The 26,191-nt window shown below is 32.1% G+C and overlaps 2 protein-coding genes across 3 annotated transcripts; one reads left to right on the forward strand and one right to left on the reverse strand.

The window, feature by feature from the left end:
- Nucleotides 1-953: 953 nt before the first annotated feature.
- Nucleotides 954-20,719, reverse strand: LOC111902532 (disease resistance protein At4g27190-like). Of its 2 annotated transcripts, none has more exons than XM_052768251.1 (7): nt 20,692-20,719; nt 11,839-14,492; nt 11,146-11,685; nt 8,860-9,513; nt 5,642-6,349; nt 3,909-4,633; nt 954-1,234 (listed from the first exon to the last, which is right to left on the reverse strand). In XM_052768251.1, the coding sequence occupies exons 2-6, from the start codon at nt 14,464-14,466 to the stop codon at nt 4,238-4,240; spliced, it is 4,926 nt and encodes a 1,641-aa protein (XP_052624211.1). In that variant the 5' UTR covers nt 14,467-14,492; nt 20,692-20,719; the 3' UTR covers nt 954-1,234; nt 3,909-4,237. The 2 variants fall into 2 exon arrangements, with proteins under 2 accessions (XP_052624211.1, XP_052624210.1); XM_052768250.1 differs by lacking the exon at nt 20,692-20,719 and adding an exon at nt 15,132-15,843.
- A 2,004-nt stretch (nt 20,720-22,723) lies between these two features.
- On the forward strand, nt 22,724-23,910 carry LOC128132149 (uncharacterized). The gene is made up of 3 exons (XM_052768252.1): nt 22,724-22,888; nt 22,964-23,603; nt 23,687-23,910. The coding sequence occupies exons 2-3, from the start codon at nt 23,042-23,044 to the stop codon at nt 23,824-23,826; spliced, it is 702 nt and encodes a 233-aa protein (XP_052624212.1). The 5' UTR covers nt 22,724-22,888; nt 22,964-23,041; the 3' UTR covers nt 23,827-23,910.
- The last annotated feature ends 2,281 nt before the right edge of the window (nt 23,911-26,191 follow it).

Here is a 26,191-nt window from a genome sequence, read left to right on the forward strand (position 1 = left end):
ATGATACTAATTTGAATGAAAATGAGACTATCTTGAATGAAGAAAATACTAATTTGAATAAAGAAAATACCAATTTGAATGAACACGATACTAATGTAAATGAAGAAAATACTAATATAAATGAACCTTTAGATATTTTTAACCTAGAAATTAGGATTTGCTATGTACTTTCAAAATTAAAGGTGTTGCAAATGACTTTGCCTAATAATATAATGTATGCTATCGAAATTTTGGACTTTGTTAAAGTTGTTGATTGTTATCGAAATATTTTTATTGCATATAACATCTTATTAAACCATTCATGTCACTATGACACTGTTACATTGCAGAAAGAATCAAAACTGAAGTTATTGAAGAGTTATCTAAGGTCATCGATGTCGCAAGAAATGTTGAATGGTGTGACAATATTATGTAGAGAGAAAGATATATTACATCAAATCGATCTTGATAGTATTTTTAATGATTTTGTATCTAAAAAAGCAAGTAGAAGTATTTTTTTTAAATTAGTTATTTTTGTAATATTGTAGCCATATGTGTGTTTTTTTTAATATGATTAGTGAATTTTGTAACAATGTGTTTTGTTTTGTAATCAAAAGAAATGAAAGTTATGAAAATTTATGATTTTGACTACCTTTAAAGAAGATTTTATAAACCTGTCTTAAACTTGAAATATAGAACCTTGAAATCCAAAGGATTAAAGTATATAATTGGGGTAAAGTTAAGTTTTGCAAAAAGATGAAAGGAACTTGTACTTCAAATTTAAAATAAACTAATTCTTTGAAACATAAACAAAGTCTGATGTTACCAGAGGATGATCTCAAGTAATATCACTTCATCCTAACTTTTCATCTTTTTGTTTGACTTGGCATGGTGATGCACCTACAATGTAATATTATTTTAAAACTAACTGGTAATGTAGCGTTAAGTATAAAACAGAGTATATTGAAGCTAAGTTTAGCCTAAAACAGGGGATTAAAATATAGTAAAGAAAAGTATGTTTATGTTATTTACAGAGGATAAAGTTGTGAGTGAAGGAAGAAATATAATTCATCAAGAAGGCGAGAGTTTGTGTTTTCTTTTGAAAACAGGTAATTTTGGTGTAAGTATGTACACATGGAAATTTCTCTGGCCAAATTCACCACCAGAAACAACCGCCAGCCACCACAAGATACAAGTTCCAGGGAGTACTCAGGGACATGTGGTGGTGGCGGGGCTGTTTGAAATCAAAAGATGCCTGAAAAACAAAATCATGAAGAAAAAAAAGGTTACACAGGGAAATATGATTACAATCAGCAGGTGAAACTATTGATTGTTTTTGTGTCAGATGAGTTATTTTCTAACTTCATAAATTGACAAGAATAATCATTATCTATCCCAAGATTACTGAAAAAAGAACCATTTCACATGCCAAATAATCAAACAGAAAAATGCCTAAAATTTGAATTTTAAAAGCATTAAGTTTGACTACTGTGAAAAAGTCAAAATAGAATGCCCTCATGAAAGAGGCCAAACTACGTAATAAGATAAAATCCAAAAAATATAGATAATAAGTCAATAACCCAGAAAATCGAGCAGTTGAATGCACTAAAAAAAATACACAAACAACTAAAAGCAAAGACCACAAAGAACTGGTTTTTCATTCAACGGGTTGAACTTTGAACAAAAAAATGTCTTTCATCCAGAATTCTTGATTTGCACTCGCCGATCAATCCAAAGAATAGATTTAACATAAGATTAACTAAAGACTTTAGTCTAAAGTATCAATTTCTTGTGAATTAAATCTTTTGACAAAAGGGATTTATGAGATTACTTAGGAACAGGGTTTTAATAACCTTGAAGCAGAAGAGTTTGTCATCAAGTCAGTTCAATCAAATAAAGTAGAGAAACATGTAAATGATGATGGGGGAAGGAAACAAATGAGTGCTAGAAGAAATCCTAAGGCATAAACCATGGTACAATGTTGTAATCTTACCTATTATGCTATATATATATATATATATATATATATATATATATATATATATATATATATATATATATATATATATATATATATATATATATAGCATAATAAACAAATATTTCACCTGGATTTATAGCTATGAAATTTACTTATCTGAACTGAAGAAGGTCTAAATGAAAGAAATAACAACGCATTTCCATTTATTCGTTTATTATAGCATCCTACTTTCATTTCTTTATATTGCAGTAACGGAAATCCTTTGTATTTTAATGAAATTGCAATAATTGGGTGAGTTACTTAAATTACAATGCTTTAATAGGAAAAAATGAAAGTAAGATGCTCTTATAATCAAATCAGTGAAAGTAAATTGCTATTTCTATAATTTTAGACTTTAATAAATGACCCAAGACTACCATAAAGGTACTTTGAAAATCCACCCAACTATAGCATTGTACTTTCGACTTTTCTTATCAGGCTGTTGTAGCCACATATAATTGGGTATATTTTTTCAAAGTATAATGCTATAACTGGAAGAAATGAAAGTAGGATGATGTAATAAGAAAATAAAGGAAAGTATTTTGAACAGAGAAAATGACTAAAAATATAGTGGTTTTCTGTATATGGTTTATGAAGAGAAAATAAAAGGCATTGGACTCTATAACCCATTACCTCCTCAATGTGGGAAAATGAAAACATAACTTTACTCCTAAATTTATTATGAGGAAATGAGTTTGAAATCAATATGCTTATACTTCCGTACCTGCATTGATTACATGCATCATCTTCTTCATGTTTTAAATTATTTTTCTAACATGAACGGTTAATTTAGGACACAGTGACAAAAGGAAGAAAAATTTAATATGGAGAATTTTAGCATCTAATCAGCTGTTATCAATAATTAATTTATTCCAAGTCTTCCATCATGTGTGTGTGCTACATCTAAACCCACATTTTGGTCTAGATAATCTGATCTTTAGAAAAGAAAGTTTATATTTTAGCATTTATGAATATAGAATTCTCAAAAAAGTTTATATTTTTGCATTTGTGAATATAGAATTATTAAGAAGGCCAAATCCAAGAAACAGATAATGACTCTTATCAATATCAGTGTCTATAGTGAAAATAAAGGTGCGTTTATTATACATCTATGATTATTCATTAGATTGTATATTGCAAAATCTATCTTGATTCTAATATTCAGAATAGAAAGCATTTTTAGAACAATTTTTCTTTTCAAGGGAGTCATTTTCAATATAGACTTGGGAAATTATACTAGATAAATGAAGATCTTGAGACTTCCCATAATTGACAATCTTGTCGTTTGGCTCGATGATCGATCAATGTCTTAAATTTAATACTTTTAAAAAAAAAGTTGTAAACAGGAGTCTTTTGCCATATATTGTACTTATATATTTTTCAGTTCCATGTCAGAAAAAAAAAGATTTTTTTTGAAAGATTAAAAAAAAGATATTTCTTTTAAACAACAAACTGTACTTTATTAAGCTAAAATTGCAAGCTAGGAAACAAACAAAAAAAAACATGAATAAAATCATTTTTGTTCCAGTTTTCATATTACTTAACAAACAATCAAGAGTAACTATGATATGACTTGTATACATTTATCAATCAATTTTTTTCTCTCCCTCACAACCCGGCCTAAATCCATCATCTGTTTTAGTTAACTTAACTAAAACTGGATAAAAAAAAATGCATTTCATATGATTTATAACCATGCTTAAGAGAAATAACTTTAATGACCTATGCAAACGAATAAACTGGAAAAAAATTAGGTATTTAGTTAGTTATTTTGTCTTTCCAGCTTCAGAAGAATTAGCTTATTGAGTTATATAAAGCAGCTAATGGAGAAGAAAATATTAAAAATAAATAAATAAATAAAACAAATAACTGAATGTGTAAAGGATCCACTAGTTAAGAGAAATGATACCTTGAACTGATCATGGATGGAAGTAGTTGTGATCATAGTACCGCCATCGATACTCTTTAGGCGTGGCAGAGAATAGAGGAAGAGTTCTTCAAGAAGAGGGAAGGAGGAGATGGTGTTTGTGTGAGTAGAAGATATTATTTCTTCATTTTCATCATTAATATCTCTATTTGAAACAACTTCTTCAATACCATCACACCCATCTATCCAGACATCCTTTAAGTTGGGAAGAAGTTTCACAATCACTTCCATACTCTCAGTAGTAGTCGGTCTGTTTTCGGAATCTTCAACTTGCTTCACAATCACTTCCATACTCTCGCAGTCACTTATTTTTAGCTCTTGGAGCTGCAATAGACCTTTGTAAGGTTTGGAAAGTTCAACACTATCCACCGATTGCTCTTCCACACATGCTTCAGATTAAATATTCCACCCAAAGTCACCTCTTTCAGCTTCTCAAATACCACAACAGATTGTGTTTCAATATCCACATCTTCATTTGTCCCTTCTGCTACTTCAAATACCTCCTGTGCTACAGATCCAAGGGCATTGGTAATAGAAAGCTTTTCAAGATTCTTCAGATTAAGCAACTCCTTGCATGGAAAAATTATGCGGCTTTTCAACAATTTGTCACCATACTTGTGTGCATCTACTTCAACTAAATTTGAAAAAGACCACGGGAATTGAACTAGCTTTATCAAATCTGGAGTAGAGCACATAGGGAGTTGAGTCTGCTAAGAAAAATCAAACATAGATAGATCATCACAAACACGACAATTACTAAAGAAAAATACATTTAATATTACAAACATATTAAAGGATTTCAAGTTCTGTTATTCTTCAATGAGCCAACATGTATTTCCAATCAACAACCTAGTTTATGACACTGCTTACATTATTTTTTGTGAAGATGAGCACTGTGAAGAAAATTTCTGATTTATATATTGCATTTGTTCAAATAATTTAGATTTTTTCGATTAAAAGTAAAAATTATAGTTTTGTGTGTGTGTGTGTGTGTGTGTGTGTGGGGGGGGGGGGGGGGGGGGGGGGGGGGGGGATAAAATAAAAAGTAAAAGTTAAGTGTTTGGCTACTTCAAAAAGGGTAATTTTTCATGTACTGAATATTTACATCCAATTTTTTAAGGAAAAAAGATAATTATGTTATTGTATTTTTATTGCATTGTCAAATACAACAAATGATATATGGATGATATACTTATACTTTCACAATCATCTCAGCTATACTACTTTCATCAATTTTAGGTAATAAACGTTTCATAAATGTGTCGCTTGTAAAAGATGAGAAAGAAAGGAACAACTTGATTAACTAACAACTAACATCACAATATTTATAAAATATGTTAGATAATGGGATTAAATTGGATAAAAACGATATAAATGATATATTAGTTCATCTAACAGCTTGACTTAAAAAATACGTGGCTTAACTTATGAATGAGTGAATATAACATCTTTCGTAACATAAGAGACAACTTAATATCTTAGGAATGAAATATTAATTTATAATAAAAAATAAGATTGCATATTTTCATAGCTTTTCATGGATATAAAAAAGGGAAGTGGTTATATATGTATTTTCATTTGGTTTTGTTTTATGTTTCCTTCTGGAATACAAACATGAACCTGCCACCTAATTTTTGTATGCTAATAATATGTTGAACATCATAAAACGACATGCTGATCATCTGTTTAAATGATGAAGTAAAGTAACAACATACCTCTTGTGTAGCATTGGTCAAATGGAAGTTGAGGCCATATTGATCAAGACTATGCTTGCCTAATTCTGTATGTATGTAGTTGAGCTTCTGAGTCATGGAGTGACCAGATGTGAAATTCATCATTTGTGGGCAGCCATAAATCTTAACCTTTTCCAATGCTTTCCACCTGAACTCATTCGTCCCCAAGAAGAAACCCTTGAGATCTGGTAAATCTACAAGTGTAAGGGACTTGAGATGTGGGAAGACTATAATAGATTTAGATTTTTCTGTGTGCTCTGTGTCTTCCTTCACAATCACTTGCATTGCCTTGCATTCTGCTACAGTCAATTCTTTGAGTTGCTTGAGGCTTTCAAGTGTGGAACTTGTGAATATATATTCCAAAACTTCACATTTTTTGATGTGCAATATTGTTAGGTTGGGCAGTTGAAGCAGAGTCATATTTGCCGACCTTGGGATGGTGATTGCAGTACAAGTATCATCACTTCCATCACCAACATTCGTAGTACTATCAACACCATCTTTGTTTATTTCTTTACTTTCAAATATCTCCACCATTGACTTGCATTCTGATATGCTCAACACTTCAAGCTTATTCAGTTGTCCCACTACATTGGATGGAAACACTCTTGATAGGGCAGGACAAGTTGATATATAAATCTTTTTGGAGTTTTGGCATAAGAACCAAGAAGCAACACCGACTTGAGAACACTACAACAACACATGAAAAATCAATGGAGCTGATTGAATTAACAAAGCTTAGCTGTTTTCTAGGTACATGCACACTACAATCTAACACAATATTTGTTTCTAAGAATGTAGTTATAAACTAAGGTAGTTCAATAACAACGTCGACAATGTAAGTTGAACTACAAAAGGGCAATATACAGAAAAATCACAATATTTCGGCCATCTTTTTTACAGTTTAACAACTCCATTTCAGTTTTAGCTCATCAAACCTACCCAAGTTTGAAATTTCTTTCTATATTGACAAATTTGACCTACTATAGCAGGTTAAAGTGGTCATAATTGAAAAGGTTGTCAAAGTTTAGTCCACTTAATTTCACTAAATTGCTACTTTCATATAGGTGCTTTCAAAATCCACCCATTTATAGCATTCTACTTTCAACTTTTCTTTTCAGGCCATTGTAGCCATGTATAATTGGGTATATTTTTCAAAGTCTGATGCTATAACTGGAAGAAATGAAAGTAAGATTTTATAATAAGAAAATAAAGGAAAGTATGCTGAACAAAAAAAATGACTAAAATATACCCAATTCAAAATTAGTATAGTGCCATGATTTATTTATGAAGCGAAAACAAATATCATTGGACTCTATATATAACCCATTACCCCCTCAATGTGAGAAAACGAAAACATTCAGAAATGAGTTTGCAATCAATATGCTTATATTTCCGTACTTGCACTGATTACATGCATCATCTTCTTCATGTTAATTTATTATACATCTATGAATTTTCATTAATTGTATATTGTAAAATCTATCTTAATTCTAATATTCTAAATAGATTGAAAGCATTTTTAGAACAAATATTTTTTCAAGGGAGTCCTTTTCAGTAAAGACTTGGTTAATTACACTTGATACATTAAGATCTAGAGATATTTCCAAAATTGACAATCTTGACATTTGACTCTATGATAGTTCAATGTCATAAAGTTAATATTTTAAATATGACACTTTTCTGGTATAATAGAAGTTGTAAATAGGAGCCTTTTGCCACATATTGTATTTATATATTTTCAGTTGGCACACTAGATACAGTTATGTAAAGTTTCATATTCTTTTGTTTGATGTCAGCAAAAAAAAATTCTTTTAAACAGCAAACCGAATTTTATTAAGCCAAACTAGCGCATGCTAGGAAACAAAAAAAAATGCATCAATAAAATCATTTTTGTTCTATTTTTCATGACTTATATACATCAATCAATCAATTTTTTTCTCTTCCTCACAATCCAGTCTTATCATAAATCAATTTAATGACCTACGCAAATGAAAAAACTATTAAATATTATGCATGTAGTTATTCATTTTTGTCTTTCCAGCTTCAGAAATATTAGCTTATGGAGTTATATCACACAACTAATGGAGAAGAGAATATTAAAAAAAGAAATAAAACAAATAATTGAATACATAAAGGTGCTAATTAACACAACTAAGTAGCATTTATTCAAATTAAAACTTGAAAATGAACAGACTTTGAAGTACTTTGATTAGCAATTAATCAACATATATTTCTCGTGCAGAATCAAAGTATGACACTGGAAGTGGACATGGTGGTCATTATAATGGTTAGTCTCATCTTCAAAACTAAAAAAGACAATGAATATGAGATATAAACAAATGCAAGCATGATATAAACCATAAAATATACAAATATTTCACCTAGATTTATAGCTATGAATTTTACTTGTCTGTACAAAAGAAGGGCTAAATGCAAGAAATAGAAACGCATTTCCATTTATTCGTTTGTTATAGCATCCTACTTTCATTTCTTTCTATTGCAGAAATAGAAATCCTTTGTATTTGGATGACATTGCTAGAATTGGGTGGGTTTCTGAAAGTACAATGCTTTAATAGGAAAAAATGAAAGTAGGATGCTCTTAGTTATAAGCAAATAAATGAAAGTAAATTGCTATTTCTATCATTTTAGCCTTTAACAAATGACACAAGACCACCATATTGGTGCTATAATTGGTATATTTTTCAAAAAAAAAAATGCATCAACAAAAAAGACATCAATAAAATCATTTTTGTTCCATTTTTCAAATTACCTAATAAAAAATCAAGAATAATGTTGATATGGCTTATATGCATCTATCAATTAATTTTTTTTCTCTCCCTCACAATCCGGTTTGAGTCCACCATCCATATTAGTTAATTTAACTAAATTAAACTGGATACAAAACATTTTAAATGATTTATAACCATGCTTATCATAAATAACTTTGTGACCTATGCAACCGGATAAACTTTTAAAAAAAAATATTAGGTATGTAGTTATTTATTTTGTGTTTCTAGGTTCAGAAGAATTAGCTTAGGGAGTTATATAAAGCAGCTAATGGAGAATAGAATATTAAAAATAAATAAATATATATATATATATATATATATATATATATATATATATATATATATATATATATATATAAACAAATAACTGAATATGTAAAGGATTTGCTTAAAAGAAATCAAATATACCTGGAGCTGATCATGGATGGAAGTAGTTGTGATCGTAGTACCGCCATCGATACTCTTTAGGCGTGGCAAAGACTGGAGGAAGAGCAAATCAAGAAGAGGGAAGGAGGAGAAGGTGTTTGTGTGAGTAGAAGATATTATTTCTTCATTTTCATCATTAATATCTCTATTTGAAACAACTTCTACAATACCATCACAATTCCATATCGTGACCTCCTTTAAGTTGGGAAGAAGTTTGCCCATGAGAGGTGAAAATAAGTACTTTATGTTATTGCATAGACCCATGTCTATGACTGTGAGGTTGTGGAATGAGTAGGATTGTGATTGGTTTTGAGGAATAATAAGTTTCTTCCAATTGCACTTCCACACATCACTCATCCTCTCCATATTCCATAAATTTAAATACCTGAGGTGGGGAAGTAGTAGTGGTGGTGGTTGATGATTATATTTATGCAGAGTTGTTGTCAAATCTGTGCTGCTGCTGCTGCTACTGGAACTCTCTATCTCAAACACCACTTCAACATCCTTACAGCCGCCATTTACATAAAGTGTTTGAAGGTGATTAACGTGAAAAGGTTTGGGATGAATTGAGGATTCAACGTCAGGAATATTACCATACACCTCTGAAATGATCTCTGCCTTGGATATAACATTAATCTGCACATATCTCAACAACAAATATAATTCAGAATTTCCAATAACAAAAATTTAAATTAACTATTCATAAACGGCACACCTGTTTAAATCTATTTACATAACTAAAGTTGACAGCGATTAAATTAACGGATTTTAAATAATTTCCAATAATGACTTATTTGACACCTACAATAAATATTCAAAATACTCGCACTTACACAAATATGTAAAAATAACTTTTTTAGACTAATGTACAAAATTGGTTATCTGGTTTTTTGGTTTATGTACAAAAAAATCATTTTGCAATTTTGATCCCTATCACTCACACCGTTAACTTACGTCGGTTAAAACCTTATAAAATGACTATTTTGCCCTTCTTTTATTTTCTATTATTAATTATCATGAAAATTATTCATAGGTCCCACCACCCATATATCGCCCCAATGTCCCCCTCTTTCCCCTTTCACCATCTTCCTCATCTAGCTCCCGTATCTGTTCCTCCATTGCAATCACTTTCCCCCACTACCATATCAATCTCAGGTGCATTTTCATCATCATCAAGCATGGAAAATGCAAGGCAAAGCATAAATTCAAAAACCATATCTTGTCATCTTCAACACATTATTCAGTGAGTTGAAATCTAAAATCATCATTTAAGATGTGAGTAACATAAAACATATACCCAGTAAAATAGAAAAAAAAAAAAAAAAAAAAAAAAAAAAAAAAAGGCAATGCTTACAACATATTGTCACAATCAAAAAACAGACAACATGTTTCCAAAAGAAATTATACTTTTTGGGTATCAGATGGGTGAAATATTAAATTTAAGTGAAAAAGTTGCAGGACAAGTGGGGGATGATGCAAGAACATCCAATTTCAGGTGAGATTTACAAACAATTGTTGTGAGATATCCTTTAAGACTTCATATATGACCTAATGAAGGAGATGGTCACTCGGAGGGAACCGAGATGGTCACTCGGAGGGAGGACCAAGATAAAGGGGACGAGATTTTAATATTTACTCTTTTTTTTTACCATAAATCAATAATTTTGAGTGATCACTTATTTGATCTCTAGAATAAATATGTAAAATCTTCGCATTTAATGGAAATATATAAAAATATTAATTTTCAATCCCTCTTAATAATGTGGTGTAAATATGTAATATTTGAAGTTACAATTGTTATAAAATATTAAACAAATACTTAAGTATAGTGAAATAACAAAAATAAGAAAATAAGAAAAACTTGCTTATAAATATGTCAAAGTGATAATATAAAGGTTGAAAGACATCAATACTTAGCACTGTAGGAAATCTAGCATACTTCTCCACACTTAAAAATGTAGTATTTATGTAATTTGTCCATGTTTTCAAATGTGGAGTATTAAATTGTTTATCCACATTTTGAAGTGTAAAGGTTTAGAAATAATTTGTTATGGCACACTTTTAAGTGTGAATTCATAAAAAATGGTTTTGTATATAATTGATTGATTTATTATAGTGTGATGTGTATATGTATATGTATATATGTACACACACTCACACATATGTAGATACACATACAGATATAAGTGTGAGGGTATATATAGAAGCACATACAAATAAGTGCTGTAACATCAAAATAGAAATTGAAAGCTCAATGACATCACATACCTCCTTGCTTTTCTGAGCCAATTCAATGTTTCTCCTGTTTGCTTCACAATATCTCCTACCATCTATACTCACATTCATAAATGTTCTCACATCAGAATTGGTGACGGTCGGTGTGAATACGTTTACAAACCTCTCACAGTCTTCTATTCTTATGCTTTCAACAGCTTGAAAGCTACGGATGAGGATATCAGAGCTACTTTCACCTTTCATCCTCCACAACTCTCTTAGCTTCCCCAAACCATATACATAAATAAATGTCAAGTTGCTACTTAATTCTTCAATTTCACCAACACAACTCATGTCGATCTTAAACAACACTTCAATGCTTCCACATTCAGAAACAACAAGCTCTTCCAGACGACCCAGCAAGAACATGGGATTGGTTGGAAACAGATTCACAATATTATCACAATTCCTCACGTGAATCTCTCTCAACATGCAGGCATTAACTTCGTCACTACTACTAAATTGATAAGGCCATATCTCTTTCAGCTTATCCATACTCCAAATCCCCAATTTCTCCAACTTAGGAATCAGCATCTGCACAATAATTAAGACATGTTGATAATTGTAGTGAAATCAAACTTAAAATAGTTTGTTTGGGGGATCACAAATTCACAATCTAATCAATACAGATTTTCATTACAAAGAAAATCTATGAAACTGTCAACATAAATCCTAATATAGAGGTACCTGTTTGTTAAAGAATGGTTGAATTGCAGAGGCATTACTGGACATAGAAGATGTTGCAGATGTTTTCTCTGGATAAATGCTACTGAAATTAGGAAGGCCATCAAGTTCCAACTCCACCAGCTGTGGTACCTCAATTACATTAGCAGTGTTGCAAAGACCTATCAACTTTGGTAGCCTATCCAATCTTAGAAACTTTAGCCCCTGAAACTTGATTACCCCATCTCCACTATTCTCACTATGTGCAAGTACTTCCAGAACAGGGCACTCTGAAACTGTGAGGCGTTCAAGGTTCATCAAACCATTTGCAATAGGGACTGTGAAGAGGAATCTCAAGTTTGAACACTTGAAGACATCAAGGACTCTTAGATTATTAAACAACTGTTGATGAAAATCATTCATACCATCCAATTCTAGATAAAGCACCTCTGTTTTCACAAACAACTCATTCAATCTAGATTCCAATAGCTCATCTTTGTTAGTGACCAACTTCAATGTGTTTTCAAATGAGTGATTGTATCCTAAGCTACATCCCATGGAGATCCTGAATCTTTCTAGTTTTGTAAACAACACATTCTCGGGCTTACCACTATTCCCAAAGAACTCGATTTCTAGTGCAGAAAGGTGCTCTGAAAGTTCTGCTAATTCAGCATGATTGCTGTCTGTGAACCTAATTGCCTCTTCATCAGCAACTCTCATATAAAGCTCTTCAAGATTGACCAAATCTTTCAAGACACCATCATCAATACGAAGATTGACACAACCCGTCAAATCCAGTAGCTTTAGCTTCTTTAACTTTCCGATTGCTGATGGTAACTTTCTGATGCCACAATGAGCAAAACTGAGCACTTCCAGATTCAAGAGTTCTCCAATAACAGAGCAATCAAACATCAATGTGCATCGATGGAAAATGAGTGTCCGAAGCTTGGTGGAGCACTGAAGTGATCTGGGGAGCAACGGATACTGCATTTTTTCATATGCTATAACTTCAAGATTTTCCATTCTTTCATAAAAATCTTCAGGAAACTTAAGTGACTTATCTCCATCCATAAGTCTCAAAAGTGATACGTTTGGGTACTTAGAGTCACTAGGAAACTCAGACATACCCGTGCATGTAATAGAAATTCTGTTACAAGACTCACTCATTCCATCACTAGTCCACTTTAAATTATCACCATGATTAATTACCCATGGATGGTCACCCTTAGAAACTCTACCTAAAACAAAATCAAGCACAAGATCATGCATTTTGACACACCCATCATCATCGCATTCCATCAACAAATTTGCTTTTTTGAGACTCTGCACACACGTCTCTGACCTATCTCTAGCCTCTCTGATAGTAGAAACTCCATATAACAACCGTAGGCCCCATGCATATCTTGTGAGTTCCTCAATTGGAATATTAAAGTCATCAGGAAACAAGCCACAAAGAAGAAAGATCTCTTTTTCCTCATCCTCTTTTATATAGTCATAACTTATCTTAACACTTTCTTGCACATAATCAAGATTTTTATTCTGAAAACGGCGGAGTGTATCTCTCCATGCAGCCTTTTCTTCAAACTTAAGACGACTGGCAACGAGATTAATGGCAAGGGGCAAACACCCACATTCTCTCACAATCCCTGTTCCAATTTGATTGAGCTCCAGATCATTTTGTTTTGCGGCTCCTATGATTTTCCAAAAGAAATTCTGTGCTTCGAGCTCCTCCATGAGTTCCACATTAACTACTTTCAAATCAAAATTACATTTTGCTGCAATTTGCCTGCAAATTCTTTCATTACGCGATGTCAACAATAACTTGAAGCTGTTGGGAAAAGGACTTAGTCCAATATCTTTGAGTTCGATCGTCTCCCATACATCATCTAATATCACTAACACCTTTCTTTTATCTTCTCCCAGCTTTCTAAATGCTATACCAAGACGTTCTGCCCTTCTTGTTGGATCTGTTTCAGTTAGAGATAGACTTATGCATTCTGCCAAAGCTTGCTGAATAGAAGACGCTTCTTTTTTCCCAATAACCACCTTTAGAAACAAATCAAACTTTTTCTCACCTTCCAGATGCTTTTTCAGCTGTTCCATCATGGTCGTTTTTCCCACACCACCCATTCCACATAGGGCTATCATCTCATTTTGTTGAAGGAACCCGAGCGCATCCTTAAAAGGCTTCTCTCTTGATTTGAAGTGATTTTGGGCATCACCATCCGAAGATGCGATTTTAGAATGCACTCTCCCAAGAGGTTTTTGAGCATCACTCCAGCTCATTTGAAGTTTTTCCGTAATAAGACTTTCGATCGCCTCAGTAGTCTTACATGCCTTCCTTCCTGCTCGGTACCTCATTATTATGTTAAAACATCCACTCTCAGTACTTGAAATGCTTTGAGCATCTTTTCTAATCTGTTCAACCTCTTCCAACCAACCCGGTACACGCTCAGGTATCTCTAGATTATTTATATTGTTTGCATCCCTGTGCTTTTTGACATCAATGCAAGTACCATTCAGTTGGTTCATTTTAGCACTCATGTTCCTCACATGTTTTGTGGAGGAAAAAAGATAACCCAGATTTTTCTTGACAGGAGGCAGCAAACATTCAACAATTGGACCAGCAATGATTTCAAGTATAAACGCCATTTTTTTATTCTAGCTTTTTGTGAGACCTGCAAACCGTGTAACAAATCAACAAAGGGCATGAAATAACAAAAGTTGTGATTTAGTATACATTTTATTATACATTCATGTTTTATTATTAGTATGTAGAAGTAGAACTATCTTTTTTCCAATATCATTTATAATCCATAGATAAATAGTGTTCAAAAAATTTATTCTAAGACTTGGATACCTTGCATGGGAAGAGGAAGAGTACACATAACACATTTGGTAGGAAACGAAGACTATATCTAGGAAAAATAATGCTCATGTAAATTCAGACAAGCTATTTATTTTCTTGTGGATATTCCCTTTTGAACTTAAACTTTGCTTTCGTTAACATACTGGGAATAGGTGTTGATTTCAACATATCATCATGTAAATAATTACATTACATTTGAAAATTTTGCACATCATTTTACAGTCCGAACACAAACATGCAACCATGCTTCTTTTATACCTAGGTAACAACGAAAATGTGATTCTCATATACCTAGGTAACAATCAAGATGAAATCGAAGACAAAACCTAACTACAAAGATTTTGGGTTGTGGACAAGTCTCCACATCAGGATAGATAGATTAATGAAGAGCCTTGTATGAGAAAAGAAAAGGCATGCCTAATCTTGTATACGAAAAAGAAAAACCCACATCTGCATTTGTGGAACCTGGAGTGTGGTTGGCATTTTCAAAAAGTTCCCCTTTTTCACTCTCTCTGTACTTACGTCCATTGCCTTTCTATCTCTCCACCAAAAAAAAAAAAAACTCTCAAACCCTTGGAGTTTCCCCTAAGTGGGAAGGAGTAATGCCGAAAAAAAAAAAGGCAGAAAAAATTAAAGGACGGGTCCCAGTTTAATCGATGACCTCGAGACCAAGCTAGACAACACCATCTCTCGTAAGCTTGTAGGTTGCCTCTGCCATGATTACGATAGCATTGTTCCATACTTCAATTAAATGGGGGCAAAAGCACGTTGTGAATTTGTTAGGTTTTACAGGCTAATCGATCGAAGGCATGATATGAATCTTCTTGAATTGTCATCATATGGAAGGGGATAAGATATGGATAATTTTTATTCTTTCGCCGACTTGTGATTCGTTGACTCAAGGTCAACTGGTCAAGGCGTCTTCAATCTTGTATAAAACCCATACATATTGACTTTATTTTACATAAATGGGCTGTCCAATAATCTTGGGCCTAGACATAACTTCGAGAGAAAATCACTTTTGAGTGTGAGTAGGTTAGGCTATCACTACAAACTTACCGAAAAAATGGTGCTACCTCTGCGCCACATTAGCTTCACTACCAATCCACTACACCTTGGAAATGGTCACCACTAACAATATTCATTTTTTTTTATTTTTATCTTTTGTAACATTTATATTAAATAAAAAACATATTTTTTTAACATTATATTAAATAAAAACAACCATTAGATATTGAAAAAGGTTACCAATCCACATCATTTATATTTATATTTTTTTAATTTTAAAACATTAAATTAAATAAAAAACATTATTATAAGTAATCATTTTACTAACTAAAAAATCAAATAAACATATTATTAACTTTTAAAATTAAATAAACATAATTATATATAGTTAAGGGTTTAATATACTTCAGATAAAAGTGAAAGGGTGTAATAGGATTAAGTTACAAAATTTTAGGGACCAAATTTGTAACTTCAATTAAAACATTTATAATATTCACCTTACTTCGTCTTCTTCATCCGATTTCACTGGAAAACGGATACTAACCCGTTTTTATTTCTTTCTTTTCTACTTCAATGGATTAAAAAAAATCCAACAAAATTAAGGGGCAAACGGTAGAAAAAAAAAGCAAACCAATAGAAAGCTCCGTCTTCTTCCGTCTTTCCATCCACGCGACACCACGAACACCGGCCCTTGGGGCGGTGTTCACGCGTCTTTGATCGTGCCAACTCAGCATTACGCGTCTTTTAGACGCCCACTCCTGATAGCCTATGTGTTATTTGATGTATACGTGCAATATTAAAACGAGAAAATGAATTAAGAGGGTAATTATTTTATTTGTTTTTTTTTAAGTTTAGGCAAAAACAAATTTTAATAGGATAATCAAACTTTTTACAAATGTCAAATGTTATTAATTGTAACTAATATTTAGTTTTGATGCTTAGGTAACTTTGTAACATATCTTCTAAAACTATATATTACTTTTAAATTTTTTTCTACTATATTTTTTAGATATGGATATTAATAAATTTCATTTTGTTGAATCTTCTTATATAAGAAATAGTTATGAATTTGATATGGAACAAATAGCTATAAAATTTGTTACGAAAAATAGTTATGAGATTTGCTACCGAAATATAGCAAATCTTCTCTATGTTCGTGTGACTTTCTTTTCTTCTCAATTCGCACAATGATGCATGTTTCTAATATGATATATGTCAAAATAATATGTTCAGATAGAAAACTTAGTAAGTCATGCAAGGGTTAAAACATCATAAAATCAATATAAAAAACATCATAAATATATCGAATATATAACCACTAGGTGTAAAATCTGTATGTTACACGATTGATTAAAGGAAATAAAATATTAAACTGTAAATATTAAGTATTTTTTAAAATAAAGTTTTGAAATAAGGAATGAAGAAGCATATTAATTGCAATTTATTATAATATTTATTAGATTTTATACTTTACATATATAAGTATAAGATTATGTTGGTTTTTTAATTTTTAAAATTGAAAAAAAAAACCATAAATTGACATGTAGATATTATTTATTTAAAAAAATATCATAAAATGACAAGTGTCAAAACTCATTAAAGATTGAAATGTGGCAAAAAAAACCTTCATTTATTAGAGAAGAATTTTCATCGTAAAACATATAGAGAACAACATTTATATTTATACATCTTTATGGAGAAAATTTTTTATATTTCCTTTGTCCCATATTTATAGTTCATGTTTCATTTATCGTTTGTCTCAAAATAATAGCTTCTTTCTAAAAATAAATATTTCTTTTAACAAAATATCTCTCATTATTAGTTAAGTTACCATGAAATTAAATACAATTATCATGGAATTAAATGCAATAAAAAGGGTAAGACTGATATTTTATTTAATAAAGTTGGTAGTAATTAATGTTTTCTTAATCTGTGTGTTTTTTTTGTCTGTACACAATAATTTTGGGACGGGGAAGTATATTATATAATTTAATGAGTATTCATTGCCATTTGCATTTGGAATGAAAGAAAAATGAGTATTAAAACAAGCAAATGGATAAATGGTCTTTTGCTATTATTATATAATTCATGATCGATAATAATTGGTTTATCAAAATAAATAAAAAACTCATTGTTTGTCATAAATGGAATTTGAACACTTCTAACTAGACGTGCACAAAAAAAAAACCGCTTCACGATCCCGAACCGGTGTCTGAACCGAAAACCGGTTCACCCCTGAACCAGTCCAAGCTAGAACTGATCCGATGCATAATCGAACCGCTGGTTTGTACAGGTTCAGAAATATATATGTTAGCACCGGTTTAGGACTGGTCTAATGAGAACAGGTTTGAAGAACCTATTTAGAACCGGTGTAGCACTTGTTTTTCGAAGAGACCTGCCAGCGTTTTACTTTTTTCTGACAAATCCACCTTTTACCTTACCATATTGGAGAGTTGTGTGTTATATGATGTGAAAAGCATGCTCATGAAAAAAGAAGTGGTAATGGGAGCACTTGTAATATATGTGCAAATCAAATTCGTACGGGTCTTTACACAGAGTAGAACATAAACCTAAAAAGATTAAAGAGATCCATTTAAGAACAAGAAAATAACATCGTGATTTGGATTGAATCACGATGAAAGAATCCATCAATAAGAAGTTAATTGGATAAGTTTAATGAATTCTTTTTTGATATTATACGTTAATAAGGAAAGGAAGACAACATTGCATGATGGGCAAAGCATGCTTAAAGAAGGGGACAACTTTCTATCGACAAACCCATAATATATATATATATATATATATATATATATATATATATATATATATATATATATATATATATTACCAAAAGTTAATTGAAACAAACAAAAGCAGATAACATGCGTGTAACCTTGTCTCGTTCTTTGGTGCACCTGAACCAACAAGAAAGGAACAATTATTTCAAAAAAAACCATTGCCTTCTATTTCTTTGGTCCCCTTATTTGAAGATTTCTTCCAAAATAAAACATTTCCTTTTGTTTCTTTATGGGCTGATGGCAACAAAAGTCAAAAGGAAGGACTGATCTTGGTATCTCATAATACGATATTATGTTGTTACAATCTTGGTATCGCATATTTGTTGGAATTTAGCTTAACAATAACATAAGAGATAGAGTTTTTTTTTTTTTTTGTGATATGCATGGAGACAACTTATTTCTTGTTGTCAAACTCTTCCTACTTCAAACCATGTTTCATACATGTGGTTTTTTTTAATCAGTTTGAGAACCGGTTTGGAATCGAATGGAACTGGTTTGCAAAATTCACATATTTTTATTGACGAACCGATTTAGAACCGAACCAATTTAGCCTTGAACCGGTGTTGACTTTGTTGACCTGAACCGACCCAGTTCTAAGAACCAAACCGATTTGGAAAAAAAAAATTGGTTTGCGCACCTCTACTTCTAACAAGATTGATAGTCAATCGTGTAAAAAAAGTTGCATAAATGTGAACAAAACAAATAGATAATTACCCTCCTAAGTTATTTACTGTTTTAATTCACCCTGTACACGACAAATATGTTGTAACCTAAGATAGTCGGTTCTAATGATAACATTTTAACACTTTGAACAAGTTCGTTGGTCAATCATGTATATAAAATAAGAAGTTGCCTGAACGTGAACAAAACAAACAAATAATTACACTCCTAAATCATTTTCCCTAAGTTTTATAATGTGAAAAGGTCATACTAGGGAAATAACATCTCTTAACATTTCTCTCATAGTGGCTATTCCCAAATTAAATTACTTAAATGCTCGCTTAAACATAATCACATTCTTTCAGTTCCATTTTAGCAAAAATCTCTTTTCAGCTAAGGGTGTAACTAGATCTGCACATTTGGACCAATCCCAAACCAGACTTAAAAATTGACTAGGAACTGAACTAGTCATACACTGGTCGGTCCCAGTTTGGTCTAGACCGTCAGTCCTCATGCAATCCTAGTTTTCCTTCATCTTGTCTATTTCCCACGATTTTCTCTACCTAGATCTCAAGTTTCTCTCCCTCTTTATTAGTCATTCTTATCTTTTCTATCTTTCACTCATTTTCCATATTTTATGTTTATATGAAGAGATAGAGAAGATCATATTAGACACAAGCTGGGTGGTGTATGTGGTCTTTTCCTTTTCATTTTTCGGTTTTATGATAATGGGTGTCTCAAAGTTTAAATTTTTCTTTCATCTTATTTGTGGGTGTTCTTTGTATATATTGGAACATAGAACTAAAGAAGAAGAAACTCATAAAAGGAAGAGGATAAAATTTTATTGTCAAGACATTAAAACGGATTTCATCATTTCCACTAACTTAATAAAAAAATCTTCTTTAATATTATAAAATTCTGGAAAAATATGGAAAAAGGAAAACAAAGTTCACGAATTAGCAAAATGAAGTAATGAAAAAGAAGTAATGAAAAAGAATAACGGTATAAAAAGTAAGCTCACAAATTAGTGAACCTTGTTTCGTGAACTATGTAATCATTTTATGATAGTCGTTAAGTATTTGGTTATCATGATGTACTTTCCTTTCACGTATAGTTATTTTAGTGAATAACTTGTATATTAAGGATATTGTAAATACATATGAGATATTAGAAATATTGGTATTTAACTATATAATATGATATTCCTATAGTTGGAAAGAGAATCTTACAATCATAGAATTAGGGGATATATTAGGGCTGAACTCATCTCTAATTGGAAACACATATATCATTGTTCATTAATGAGATGAGGTATCAATTAACATTTTGGTTGATTTTATATGAAAGACTTCATATTTAAAATAGACACAAACAATCCCCGAAGAGTTTCATATTTAAAATAGACAAGAACAATCCCCGAAGAGTAGCAAAGCCAACGTGGTTTTCAGATACATTAATTAAGGATTGATAGATATGAAACGAAAAACAATAAAAACAAGTGATAGTTTCCTATATATACAAAAAGTTTAAAGAAAAACATACCTAGCTTTTTGTTGTGACTCTATATGCTTCTTGTTGTTGCTGCTTTGTAAAGACTATATATATATATATATATGTGTGTGTGTGTGTGTGTGAAAAGTTGTGAGCACATGATTCGAATTGTAAAGAAGACCACGATTTAGCATCTATACATGCCTTAATCATTGGTTTTGGGCCAATGAGGAATAAACTTTTCCATTTTGAGAGTAAAGGTGAATTTGACTTAGAAATGTCACAATACATGTACATATAACAAATATTTGGATAAACATATTTTAGTTAGTATTAAATTAATTATTGAATTTCAAGGACCAATAGTAAAACTAGAGAAAATGACAAAAATAGTCAATTACACTAATTGCATTACAAAAATAGCCAAAAAAAATCGGGATTACATATTTAGCCACCCATTTCGCAGATGAGAAGGCCCCATCTGCGAAATGGGCATCTCATCTGCGAAAGTACAAGTGCCTGAAGCACAGTTGTGCTTCAGGCACTTGTACTTTCGCAGATGAGAATTTTTTTTTTTTTTAATTTTTTTTGGTATAAATAGGGGTAATTTCGCAGATGAAATAGGTCCCATCTGCGAAATCCTCTGATCCTATCTGCGAAATGATGAATTTTTTTTTTTTTTTTTTTTTTTTTAAGGTTGACTACGAAATGAATTGGTTTGACTACGAAATGGGCTTTGCTATATAAAAATTTTTGTAGAAAAAATATCATTTTGGTTGTTATTTGGTTTGTGAAATACTCTCTATCTCTACAATTTGCTCAAAAAATGATTGAATATTTGGTTTGTCTTGTAACCGGTGGGAGATGGCAAGTTAATGGAACTAATCTGGAATACATATGTCCACAGGGAGGTATTTCTGAATTTGCTTTGATATTTTCTGAGTATATTAGTTATAGTGATTTTGTATCTATGGTAAGAAGCAAAATTGGTTTGTTAGACAAGTATAGAATTAGTCTTCGTTTCCACCATCCTGAATTAAATTATTATATAGCTATAGTTGAAGACGTGGATGTTAGGATGTTGATAAACGTAATCAAATGTAGTGGAGGAAGGGCTGTGAAAGTGTTTGTGGTGGTTGATGAAGTTGAGGAGGTTAATGGGGGCGGTGAAATTGGAAACGAAGTTGTTGGTAATTTATGCAGTTTTAAAGGGAGCAACAATCCGATAGGTACTTTCAATACTCCTAGTGTACCTCAGTTTCACAGTGTTGCTGAAAATGTTAATGTTAGTTATTCACCTATTCAATATGTGGATCCCGAGAATTACAAGTATGTTGGTGATGATGATGTTGGTACATATCTTAATCATGTTGGTGGTCGTTGTGATGATGTTGCCGAACAAGAAGTTAAACTTATGAATAGGCGTGTGGTAGATAAAACTAAAAAGAAAAAAAATTCAACTCAAAAAAATGAAAAAAATCATGTTTACGGGCATTATGTTGATGTTGGTGATGTATGTTTAGATATAACCGAGCTACAAAGTAATTCCGATAGAGATGAGTTGGGTGATGAAGTTAAAGCTAAGTATCCCGATAACCTTTTTTATGGTATGCCCCCTGTACCAGCATGGCCAGTTGATAATAATGAAGATATCCCAACACAGATGGTAGACATTAATCTTCAAAAGATTCAATGTGAGAGTATATTTAAAAACAAAGAACTTTTAAAGCGGTGTATTGGTAAAAAATGTCTTCGAGAAGGTTTCCAGACGAGGACAAGTAGATCCACCAAATCAAGGTATGAAGCTGTGTGTGTTTCGAAAAATTGTTCTTGGTTACTAAGAGCAAAAGCAATTAAAAATACTGATGGACTTTTCCAAGTGAATAAATTTGTTGATGTACACACATGTTCTTCAACATTGTTGCAACCTAATCATCGACAAGCAAACAAATATGTTTTGGGTGAATATGTTGCTGATGTTTTGGCTGAAGACTATAGTAGAGTTTATCGGGGAAAAGAAATTGTTAATGATATGAATGCTCAATTGAATATAAATATCTCATACCATCAGGCATGGCGTGCGAAGCAATATGCATTGTTGTCGTTAAGGGGTACGAAAGAGGATTCTTTTACCAAACTTCCGGCGTATTGTCACAACTTGGCCAAACATAATCCGGGTACTGTCACACATATTAAAACAGATGCTGATGATCGGTTTGAGTTTTTGTACGTCGCACTCGGTTGCTCGGTTAGTATTATCATGTCCTAATTTTTTTTTAATATTTATTTTGGTGTATTTGAATAGATATACAATGTATTGTAGGTACGAGCTTTTGTCAATTTTTGTAAGCCGACCCTAGTAGTAGATGGAGCTCACCTAAAGGGCGAGTTCAAAGGTACCATGCTACTTGCAGTTACTAAGGACGGACAAAATCAAATATTACCGGTTGCATATGGTATATGCAAAAATGAGTGTACTGATTCTTGGACATGGTTTTTTCAAAAACTACGTGATTACATAGGAAATATGCAGGAGCTTACAATTATATCTGATAGGTCTCCATCTATAGCAACATCCGTTGCCAACATTTTTCCTCACGCTCATCATGGAATATGTGGTGTCCATTTGTATTTCAACATAGTATCTAGATTCGGCAAGAGTAAGACGGTTAAAGGAATTTTTTGGGAGGCGTGTAGGGCGTACACAGTTGATGCTTTTGATGCTGCCATGGATGTTATGAAAAAGACAAAAGAACCAGTATGGGAGTACTTAAAAAGTATAAATCCAGAAACCTGGTCAAGGGCACATTTTAAAGGGAACCGATACAATCTTATGTCGTCCAACAGTGCGGAGTCTATAAATGCATTATCTAGACACGCACGTAAGGTGCCAATACTTATGTTGATTGATTTTTTTCGTGCTACAATGCAACAATGGTGGTTTCAAAGACGTAACTTTGCAGGTATTACGTAAATTTGTAATATTAATGTTTTATTAGTTTCGATGTTATTGATTTTAACTTCTTCATTTTGGCTGTTTTTTTAGCGGAAGCAACAACAACACTTACCCCTTGGGCGGATGAAGTTGTAAAAGAAAACAAGAAAAATTTTACCAAATGGGATGTTCGCATGATCTCAAATACGAAATGCGAGGTCAAAAAGGGGGGCACAAAATGTGATTGTTGATTTTCAACATATGACATGTACATGTAGGCATTGGCAACTTGATGGGATACCTTGTGGTCATGTCATAAGATGTTTAACAGTGAACAATTATCAAGACTGCTCGAGGTTTGCATTAAATGCTTACTTTACCGAAACACTGAGGAAAACATATGAGGAATCAATAAACCCTCTGCCGAAGCCATCCGAATGGGAGATCCCTGATGATTTGATGATTGTTAAGCCACCTATAATGGATAAACGTCAGCCAGGTAGGCCAAGAAACACAGACCGCATTCCATCCCAAGGCGAGGGTCCAATTATAAAAGAGTGTTCTACATGTGGTCAACTAGGACACACGAGAAATAATTGTACTGGAAGGGCGTCTGGTAGCAGAGCAGGTCACATAATTTCTACTGCAGAAATGGCATATAATATTGGTGGTTTAGCGGGTTGCTCACAAACCCATAACGCTGATTTTGATATAAAACAACCTTGAAATTAAGAGTAATGACGAGTTGTTAGCTTATTATGTATTGTAATATTTTTATTAACTCTTACAAGACATTGCTATGCTTTCATATTTTAGTTAAGTTTGTTGATTATAACAATGAATGAAGCCTTTATATTATAAAATATAGTTTGCATATTTATTTTAACAGTTACAACATGTTATTTAAAAAAAAAACAACAAACGATCCTTTGGCAACCTAATCTGTTTCATGATAATATTACAACAACTTTATAACTAATTTTTAAACTCAAGGAACTGCAACGGGTACTTCTCTTTCTCCATTGTTATATTGCCATCCCTAATTCTCATTTTGTCTTCGAAACGATCCTTTTTTACCATAATGTGTATCAAGTGCTCATCCTTCTCAGCAAGTCGTTTTTCAGTCGTTTTGATTGCCTTCTTACTCTTTTTTATCCAATCTTTATGCTCTTTGATTTTGTTTTTATTGAGGTCAATCCATTCTTCAGCTTGTTTGCATTCCGAACCTATATCATTAGCAAGTTGAGTGAGAAGTCGGGATGACTCTTTGTCCTCTTCTTGTTGTGCTTCAGCATTCTTTAATTCTTCAAAATTTTCATGTGACATATATGACCCGACTGAAGAGGGTGTAAAAAAAGGGTCTACCGAATCACAGTAGTAACAATCTATTTCGTTGCATGAGCAAATTTCGAATTTGTGTGAGGAACTCATAATAAAATCGTTGTTGTATTAAACTGGAGCAATAAGTGGTATTTATACATACTAGACAGTAATGAGAAGTCCAACTTTGAAATGACTAGACAGTTTGACATGACAAAACACTGCATAAAGCTGAAATTCGTAGTCCAAATATAACCATTTCGTAGTCAAAGTATTATTTCATAGTCTATTTATTTATATAAATAGATGTTTAAGATCTATAAACCAAACACCCAAATCACCTAAACGAAACGAATTCTCATTATTAGAAATGTCGTCGAATGCAGCAAGTTCTTCGAATGAAGTACCTGGTTCCAATTCTGAAAGGCCATGGACGACAAACGAGGTGTTAGTTCTAACACGGTGCTGGCTAAGTGTTAAGGATGGTGAACCGTTACTTGCTCCCCCGCATTGCCTAATTGGTGATGAATGGAGTCGCATCACATCTTTGTTTAACCATGAGATGGGAGAAGGGCAAAAAAGAGAAAAATCAGATGTTGCTACTAAGTGGACGGATGTAAAGGAGGAAGTGACATGGTTCAATCGAGCATGTAGTTATGCGAAACGTAACAATGTTCGTTGTCGTGACGAAGAAGAGTTCTTGGAAGTTGTTACAGAGTTTTACATCTTTGAGCATGACGGCAGAGACTTCGAATATGAGGAAGTTTGGAAGGTTGTTAGAGATAAACAGTATTTCAAGTAGACCGCTCTAATTTGTGTTAAGAATAAGCCATGGACTTGTGTTTTACGTTAATGCTTTGTTCGTATTATGTCGTTTTTTTCATGTAACTGTTGTGATGTTTTAATGGTTCATGGAATCTTGTTACTAATGTATTCTAATATATTTTGATAACTAATGCAATGGCCATTTATTAACTCAAGTTAATCATACGAGTTTCTCACATAATAAACTAAAATATATTAACTCAACTTAATCATACGAGTTTCTCACATACTAAACTAAAATATATTTTAAACATATGAAATACATACGAATTACATACGAAATACATGAAAATAACCTAGTACTCACATAATAAACTAAAATAGATTTTAAACAAACGAAATACATAAGAAATACATGAAAATAACCTAGTACATGAAAATAACCTAGTACTCAAATAATAAACTAAAATAGATTTTAAACAAACGGGATATATTTCAAAATATTCCAAGGGGCTTCAAACTGGAATTCCA

This window comes from Lactuca sativa, chromosome 2 (assembly GCF_002870075.4).
Source record: "Lactuca sativa cultivar Salinas chromosome 2, Lsat_Salinas_v11, whole genome shotgun sequence".
Taxonomy (NCBI): domain Eukaryota; kingdom Viridiplantae; phylum Streptophyta; class Magnoliopsida; order Asterales; family Asteraceae; genus Lactuca; species Lactuca sativa.